Below are 8473 nucleotides of genomic sequence, written 5' to 3'. Positions count from 1 at the left end.
TAACTCTTACATTTCCTGAAGGTTATAATGTTGATGTTTGTTTTGGAAGGTGTTGATTCAACTTTTTGGTTATTTTGGAGGCTTCAGTTTGTGGTGCTGTTGATTTATATAGAATTATACTGAGAGGGAAAGTCTACAATTTATAAATTATAGAAACATTTATTTAAAAAATCATATGGATAAGAATATTTCTTTGTTTATATTGAACGTTCTCATATTTAGTCATAGCCATAAATAAACATATAAGCACATCAACCTTTTGTCATGGTTCACACTGGATTCTATCATCATGTCTCTGCTGTAACTAACTCTTCCACCAGTAGGTGGCGGTAATGAGCCACAAACACTGAGAGTCGATGACACCCTGAAACCCAACGAAGAAGACCAACAGCCTGCCTCAGTCAGGGTTTGGAGTTACAAGTACGCTGTGTTTCAGTCTTTGGTGTCTAACTAGGTAGGTAAACAAGATATATCCCCCTTTTATTTGACACGGACATCTTTATACAACTAGATCGTTTTAATTAGGCGAGCTAAGTCTGCTAGCTAACAACTTTTTGTGCCTCAGTTGACTGACATTAGTGGCAGAAAACCAACAGAGGCTAACGTTAGCTTAGCCAGTTAAATCCACCTAGTTGTTATTTAATGTTATTTATCTCTCTCACACCTTTATGTCTCTAACCGTCTGCTCGTTAGAAGAGTGTAACGCCGGTTGTCATTAAGTGTTAATCAGGTTAAATGTGTGCCAGAGTACATAACACAGTCAAACCAGTAACGGAAGCTTTTCTGTCTAATATTATTGTAACGTCTTCATGTAACTACTCTGTTATTGGGGCCATGCTAGCCTCATACTTTCCTTTCTCTCTCCAGGTTGCAGCTGTGCGTTTTTACACAATTACAGGAAACACCTTGGGGCTGCTGATTAGCACCACCAGACTTAACACAACATTTAAAGCTTTGCTCCGATGCTCCTCTGGTAAACTACTAGGACTGTAGCCTGCAGCCTGTCAGAGGGAATCCAGAGATTCTTTGTCCTCCACTGGAGACAAATGGTTTTGAGTCATGGATCCAGGTGTTGTGGACAGTCCTGTTACTCTTGTCATCAGGGCACCCAACCAGAAGTACGATGATCAGACCATTAACTGTTTCCAGAACTGGACTGTGGAGAAGCTCAAAGCACACCTGTCAGATGTATACCCAAGCAAACCAGTGAGTATTTCAGCTCCAGTGATCAGACATCAGTGAGTGGTGAGAAATGTCAGAAAAAATGGAATTTGCTGGTATTTTAGACCCCAGTTGTATTTGAGTCCAGGACTTACACAGCCACAGCCAACATGGACTTGCTGTTTGTACTAAGCTTCCTGTTTTATTCACATTGCTGTTAAATGATTATAAAGGTGACACAAACCATGGACCTTGATACATTGTGAATCAAGTAAAGTCCTTAGATCCATCGTAGCTTAAAGAGCCATGAGGTCTGTAGATACATTACAGTGAAAGAAAGGCCTTTAAATTCCTGCTGTGTTGTGCTGCTAACGTGACTCTGTCCCCTTTCCTCTCTGCTCAGTACTTGTTCTGACGCAATCATTGTAAACACACAGGGAGAAGTTTTACCCCCATGGAAAGCTGCAGAGTAACATGCACTTTTTTTAACATTCAACAATTCAACAATGAGGCTTGAACTCAGAATGAAAGGTTCAGTGTTGCAAGTTGGCCAGGATTTAAAATAGGTAATTTAAATTCCTGAATGGTCTTACAGTGAACGTTGGCTTTAAGCAGACGTGCTCTGACCTTGTTGTACTGCCAGTTTAATCCACAGTTAAGACCCACTTATCCCGACTGAGGCTACTATAATGTCATCCTCATTACTCACTCACACAAAATCTCTGCCTTTTGATGTTATGATCTACATTTCTGAGTTTGCTGTTTTCCCACTTGTTGTTGTGTTGCTGTTGTTGACATTGTTGTCATGAACTACAAATGTTTAACATGGGCAAATACACGTGAGTGAATTGCACAATTCTCTCCTTTGACCCAATTATCGTTTTAATTTTGGATTTTTAGAGCTCCAAAGACCAGAGGCTGGTGTACTCTGGGAAGCTACTGTTGGATCACTTTACCTTAAAAGATGTGCTCAGAAAGGTAAGTTCTCTGTTTTGCAAATTTCATATTTAGTTTAATAATCCTAAAGTTAACAAGAAGTTCACAAGCTGCCTGATTCCCAAATGCATATGCTTTAGCTACTGTATGGCCATAAGTATGTGGACACCTCTGTCCAACTCTCTCATATGGTTTGAGCTACATCCCTTATGTGAAGTTAAGATAAACCACGATGCTACAATGATATTTTGTGGCATCAGTATGGGGAAGACATTTCCTGTTTTAACATTGCTCAAGAGTAACTTGACTGGCTTGGATGGAACCCAGACCTTAAGCCCATCCAACACCTTTGGAGCTGCAACTTGAACTGTGAGCCAGGCTTTATCACTGGCTGACACCAGTGCTTTGTGAATGGAAGCAGATCCCTGAAGCTAGGCTCCAAAACCTTCTGGATAGCCCTCCTAGAAAAGTGAAGGATGTTAAAGTAACATATTAGTAGCTGTGGATTTTGAATGGGTGTTCAGTTACAAAGTGGTGTGATGGTCAGGTGTCGACATACGCACTGTTTTTGGGCCTTATGCATGATTATTTTTCTTACTTTGAAGTGTTTTGTGAGTCAGATTTATTAAACTGGGAGCACATGCATGACATGATTATAACACCAGGACAGGCTGCCATTTAACAGTTGTGGTTACAAACATGCTTTCTACTGTCAAGTGTGACGGGTGGCATTACGGCCCCAAATAAGAAAAAGACATTAATGAACAAGTGAATTGCTGCCATAATGAAAGAGTTCGTCTTGTTCTTTACTTTTATGTTTTGTGCTTTGAATTGATTAGAGTTTTAAAAAAGTTTTTATTCCCCTATTTGCTCCTTGCTTTGCACCTCAGGGCCACAGCAATATTCACTATGAAAGTAATGTGTTTTCCTGTAATTGGGTAACATTTTATTTATCTGTTTCAACTGGGCATATTGTTATCTATTTATCAGTGTAATATTTACCAATGTTACACAGATTTTATGACTATAACTCTTAATTATGAATGATTAATTTCAGTTGGCAGAGCTAATGTCCAAAAGGTAGATGCATAAGTAACTGGGTAGATGACGCACAATACACTCATACATTTCAAAAGTCTATCTTCTTATCTTCTTCTATCTTTTTTTTCTTTGAACCTGAAGTGCTTTGACACTGTTTGATAATGAGCTTCATTTGCTTCTACAGCAGGATGAGTACCATATGCTCCATCTGGTGTGCGCTTCACGAACCCCTCCCAGCTCCCCGAAGCTCCCCTGCAGCCGTGGTAACAAGCCTCAGGAGAACTCAGCCGGTCCCACGGTGGGTCAGCCCCGTGCTCCTCACACCTTTCCATTCATTTCATCAGCAGCACATTTCCTTTGATCATCATCCAGTTCACTGCTGTAATCTACACATCCCTGAGGATTTAAACCTTTTTTTTTTTTTTACCTGTAGGATGGACTGTAAACCATCACTAATATTCTATATACTTGTTGTTACAGCCCCTTCAAAGCTCCAATAGTCCTTCCACTGGTCAACATAGCCCGTCATCTACAGGAGAGAGCAGCGATGGACTCAGACAGCGAACTGGACTTCCTGACCACCATATGTATCCACAATTCATCCACAGGTAAGATTTTGGACTGGGGAAACTTTCTACCATACTATATTATAAGTACTACAGTGCAAAGTTAAAGGTTACTGTAGTATAGATTCACTACAGCAACTAAAGTTAGAAACAGGAAAAACAGTAAAAACAATAAAACAAAAACGCCAAATACTCGCTCCCTAGTCTCAACTCCCATTCGTACCACCTGCACAAAATCATGAATATCCTACAAGATACTGACATACAGCATGTGAGCAAATTCCCAAATTCCCATCTTAGCATGCTTGTACTCTGTGGGACATTATGAAATATGCAGCACGATTCTTTATCATGATTCTTTATTAATAGATGAAGATGTCAAAAAAATGTATCAGGGGATTCACTGTGTGGAGCAGCGAGTATACTTTCCACTCACAGTGGGCATTAAGTAAAGCTTTAACAGAAATGGAAGATCAATCATGCTGCTCTCTCCTAGAAGGATCCCGTCATGTCTGAATGGAGCCGCAGGGAACATTAACGTAACATAAAGTTTATTAGCCGGTGCGTAGGTAGATTTTCTGTATATCTCAGCCTCTATGACACTGGGAGGATGGGTCATGTTTACCTGCTAGTACGTCTGTTTCATCATTAGACAATGACCTCGCCCATTTCATGATGCCACAGCCATTAATGACTCCTCATAAACAAAGACCCGTAGAGGATCTGTGTGTATGTGTGTGTGTGGCAGGTGAAATGTAACAAACAGTATCTCTTTTTCCAGCTGGAATCCCTACTTTCCACAGTCAACTCCCCCTGCAAACATGCCTGCTTATTACAGCCCCATGACACTAATGTGGTGGCAGCAGTTGTACGCCCGGCAATACTACATGCATTAGTAAGTCCCTTCACGTTTCTGCCTCTCCATTTCTGCTGAAGACTTAAGACTTAAAAATCCAGCCCTGCTCTTATCCTCCCCCTGCCTCTCTCTCTTCCCCCCAGTCAGTTACTGGCTGCCTCGTCTCAGCACCTCAGGCCCGACCCGGCCCAGACTCAGTCTAACCACCCCGATCCTCTGAGCCAGCGACCTCAGGTGGATCGCCGTGGCAACCCGGAAGTCCAAATGAATGCTCAGGGAGGGGAGATCCTGAACGAGGAGGAGCTGAACCGGGACTGGCTGGACTGGGTGTACACATTTTCACGTGCTGCGATCTTACTCAGTGTCGTCTACTTCTACTCCTCCTTCAGCCGCTTCGTCATGGTGATGATGGCCATGCTAGTGCTTTACCTGTGAGTACTCCTGAGTTTATGCATCTGCGTAATAATTTGGCAGTTTGGGCTTTTTATTTGTATTGTACATCATATCATCTGTCTCCCATAAGACAGAGGAATTCTTGTCTGTAAAAGTTGAAATAAAATTGGGTGTAGCACTTGTTATTGGCAGGATGGGAAAAATTTCTATTGTCGTTTCTCTTCGCAGGCATCAGGCCGGCTGGTTTCCCTTCAACCTGGAGAATGAGCTGCAGCTTCCTGGAGACAGAGCCAATCAGGATGATATGGAGGGAGAGCAGCAAAATCTCGACTTGCACGAAATGGTAGCTGCCTTTCTTCCATCTCAGCCTTATCGAGAACATTACCCAGGGCTGATGGGATTGTCTGTCTGCAGCAATGATTGCGTCTGCAGTACAAGTATTTTCACAGAATGTTTTTTCTAATACTAGTACATCAAATCAACAGATAACAAGTACACCTCAGATGCATTGAATAGCAGAGTAAAAGTGACAAGCAACTCATGTATTCTTTAATCAGTAATGAAAATCATTGCTATTGCAGACAAAAGTGGGCTTTGGTCAAAACATTGAGACATTAGGGATCTATTGCTCAAGTTAACATAGCAGGTTTCTCATTTCACAGTCAAATATGTCTCACATACTGCAGTCTGGTCTAGCGCGCTGTATGTATCTCTCTCCTCATTTAATTTCTCTTTGTCCTGTATAGGAGGGCGTGATGGACGATGGCTCAGATGACGATGGGGAAAGCGGAGAGGAAGGAGCAGAAGATCCAAACAGCGGCCCCCACACGGGCTTCCTGTCCTCCACATGGTCGTTCATCATAACCTTCTTCATGTCACTCATCCCAGAAGGACCGCCAAACGCCGCTAACTGAGAGCCGCCACAGTCCTCCACAGGAGCACATTCTTTCTTTAAGAGGAGGACGAATATCCTGCCTGCTTAGAAAAAACTGTCTCTTGCAATGCAGTGTTTTAGTGTCCTACTAGTCAACTTTATTACATATCTAAGACTTTGAGCCAAAACACAAAAGACTAATTTAACCCGAAAAGAGGAAAATGGTCATTTCATGTGGAGTATTTTTTTTTTTTTTTTTTTGCTTGTCTGCACAAAGACAAAAGAACAGACTGTCAAATGACACAACATTAGCTTAACTGCTATATACAAGGACTGCTAGTGATGCCTTGTAAACGTAGTCAAAGTAATAATAGTGTCTGCTTGTCAATGTTTCTGTAATTTATAGAATAGAGACAGCAGGTACATTTATAAAGAAAAATAATCACAGCACTACTTGTGTTTAACAACCTGAACCTTTCTTTTTTTTTTTTTCTTTGTAAGAAGCTGCAATATTTGTTGAGATAGTTTTGTTTGAATTGTAATGCTTTTTTTGTAATGGTGGTTGCATCTAAATAAAAGGGCCACTTTAGTCTAAAAGCTGAACTTCAGTGAATGATGCTGAAAATCCATGTAGCGTCTATGACAAGTTACGAGAGTGATTTTGTTCCGCAAGTTGACAAAATGTGTCTGAACACATTGTGTAGTGTTTTGAAATGTAGTCCGGAGTGATGTTGGCGACAAACAAGTGTGATTTCTTTCTAAAGTGAAACAGTGTACTACTAAGTAAGAAGTGAGGGGGTTAGAAGAATGGATCTTCTGTGATTAATGGATTATCAAAGTGTATGTTTGTTGTTGGGATTTAAGTCATGTGGAATCGAGCGGACAAGAGACACTTTCAAAGTTCCTACTGTTAAAGAAAGCACTGCCACCATGTAGGACAAAACTTTGTGAAAATGCCTGCTGCTGTTACCTTTAACATATTGTGTACCGATAATGATATTCACGTTTATTAAACCTTTATTCATTGCAATGTTGTCATTTGCTTTTAGGTAGATAATCGTATATTTCTCAGAAACCTCTGAATTGAGACACTGCGTGTGGAGCAGATAATGCAGATAGTGATGTGTGTGTGTGTGTGTGTGTGTGTGTGTGTGTGTGTGTGTGTGTGTGTGTGTGTGTGTGCAGTACTCAGATTACAGATCTCTGCTGCCACCTTCTGTCCTTAGCATGAAAAACACTCTACAAATGGGACAAACCCTCCACATTGTGTCTGTACACTCATTTCTAAGCATTTATTTATACAGCACCTTTCAGACACAAGGCAATTCAAAGTGCTTTACAGGGACATAAAACACAATACAAACAAGACACAGAAACATTAAATTATAAAAGACAATAAAAGCACGAGAAAATAAATAGTTAAAGCTTAAGAGAAGATGCAGTAAAAGACAATAAAAGCATGACGATAAATAGTTCCAAATGAAAAGAAGTCATGTAGCTCTATTATTGGAAAGCCACAGTAAACAGTAATGTTTCAAGGCCTGATTTAAATGTGCTGACAGTTTTAGCAGACCTTAGGTGTTCAGGAAGCTCGTTCCATAGGTGGGGAGCATAGAAACTAAAAGCTGCTGCGCCTTGTTTGGTTCTGACTCTGGGAACGCTGAGCAGACCTGAGGGGTCTGGACGCCTCAGACCTTATAAAGTAAGTCAGTTATGTATTTGGGTCCAAGACCATTTACTGCTTTGTAAGCAAGTAATAGGATTTTAAAATCCATCCTTTGGCAGACTGGAAGCCAGTGGAGGGATTTATGAACCGGTGTGATGTGTGATGCTAGTAACATTGTCCCCTTTTATCCTTGAGAACCCAATCACTACATATTAACTATAGCACAACCAACACTGATTGTTTAAAGCCAACAGCGATATCAATGTTTAAGAGTCTAAAAGATCTGATGATGAAATAAAGACCAGTACTCAGTCCCCCACCCCCGTTTCCACACTTAGATAATTACATATGGTAATAATATGCACCAAGAGGTATTTTACATTTAAGAGAATACACTTAACTCAAGTGTTCTCATGAATGAAGTGTGATTTAAATGAAGACAGGACAAAATCAACATGTATTCACTTTTATTGCTTTGCACCAATTGGCATGACAGAAAAGTCACCATTCAAGCTAACAACAGGATGCTGTGCGCTTCACGGATGTTCTGCATCTGCACATCATTAACAAATGCACTTTTACTTGATGTTGGAGGGTGAAATCATGAAATTTGTTGCCGACATAGTTCATCCACCTCTATAAGCCGATATATGTATGCATGTGAAAATAGGGTATTGTTCATCAAAATAAACATTATTCTGAAATTCTCAGGACTTGGTTGGTGGATGTTCACTTTATTGTGATGATTCCACTGATCAGAGAACTCACATTTTTATATCAAACATACGTATAGGGAAATTCAAGTTTGAGATATTGTTTTTAGAAAATACATAAAAAGACTTTTTATGTTGCGGTACAATAATCTGACATTCACTGATTCAAAAACAAAAAAAAGAGCACTGTATTGATTAAAGAGCTTTTATGTTGTGAGCAAAAATACTAGAGCTGTGACAGTAAAACGCGCACAGAAACAGTATTTA

General features: G+C 40.3%; 1 protein-coding gene across 1 annotated transcript; it reads left to right on the top strand.

Annotated features, from left to right (window-relative positions):
• The first annotated feature begins 424 nt into the window (after positions 1-424).
• LOC139215324 (homocysteine-responsive endoplasmic reticulum-resident ubiquitin-like domain member 2 protein) lies at positions 425-6836 on the top strand. Its single transcript, XM_070846255.1, has 9 exons — positions 425-454; positions 868-1206; positions 2062-2139; positions 3323-3436; positions 3619-3746; positions 4486-4599; positions 4704-4991; positions 5182-5296; positions 5700-6836. The coding sequence occupies exons 2-9, from the start codon at positions 1060-1062 to the stop codon at positions 5865-5867; spliced, it is 1152 nt and encodes a 383-aa protein (XP_070702356.1). The 5' UTR covers positions 425-454; positions 868-1059; the 3' UTR covers positions 5868-6836.
• Positions 6837-8473: the final 1637 nt, after the last annotated feature.

This window comes from Pempheris klunzingeri, chromosome 16 (genome assembly GCF_042242105.1).
Source record: "Pempheris klunzingeri isolate RE-2024b chromosome 16, fPemKlu1.hap1, whole genome shotgun sequence".
NCBI lineage: Eukaryota > Metazoa > Chordata > Actinopteri > Acropomatiformes > Pempheridae > Pempheris > Pempheris klunzingeri.
This window is presented reverse-complemented; position numbering and strand designations above follow the sequence as displayed.

What these genes read in the sequence shown, in the direction of transcription:
- LOC139215324 (XM_070846255.1), top strand. Translation starts at nt 1,060, where the DNA reads ATGGATCCAGGTGTTGTGGACAGTCCTGTTACTCTTGTCATCAGGGCA. An exon ending in TAAAAGATGTGCTCAGAAAG is followed by an intron (nt 2,140 to 3,322) that starts GTAAGTTCTCTG and finishes TTGCTTCTACAG; the next exon opens with CAGGATGAGTACCATATGCT. An exon ending in GCCATGCTAGTGCTTTACCT is followed by an intron (nt 4,992 to 5,181) that starts GTGAGTACTCCT and finishes TTCTCTTCGCAG; the next exon opens with GCATCAGGCCGGCTGGTTTC.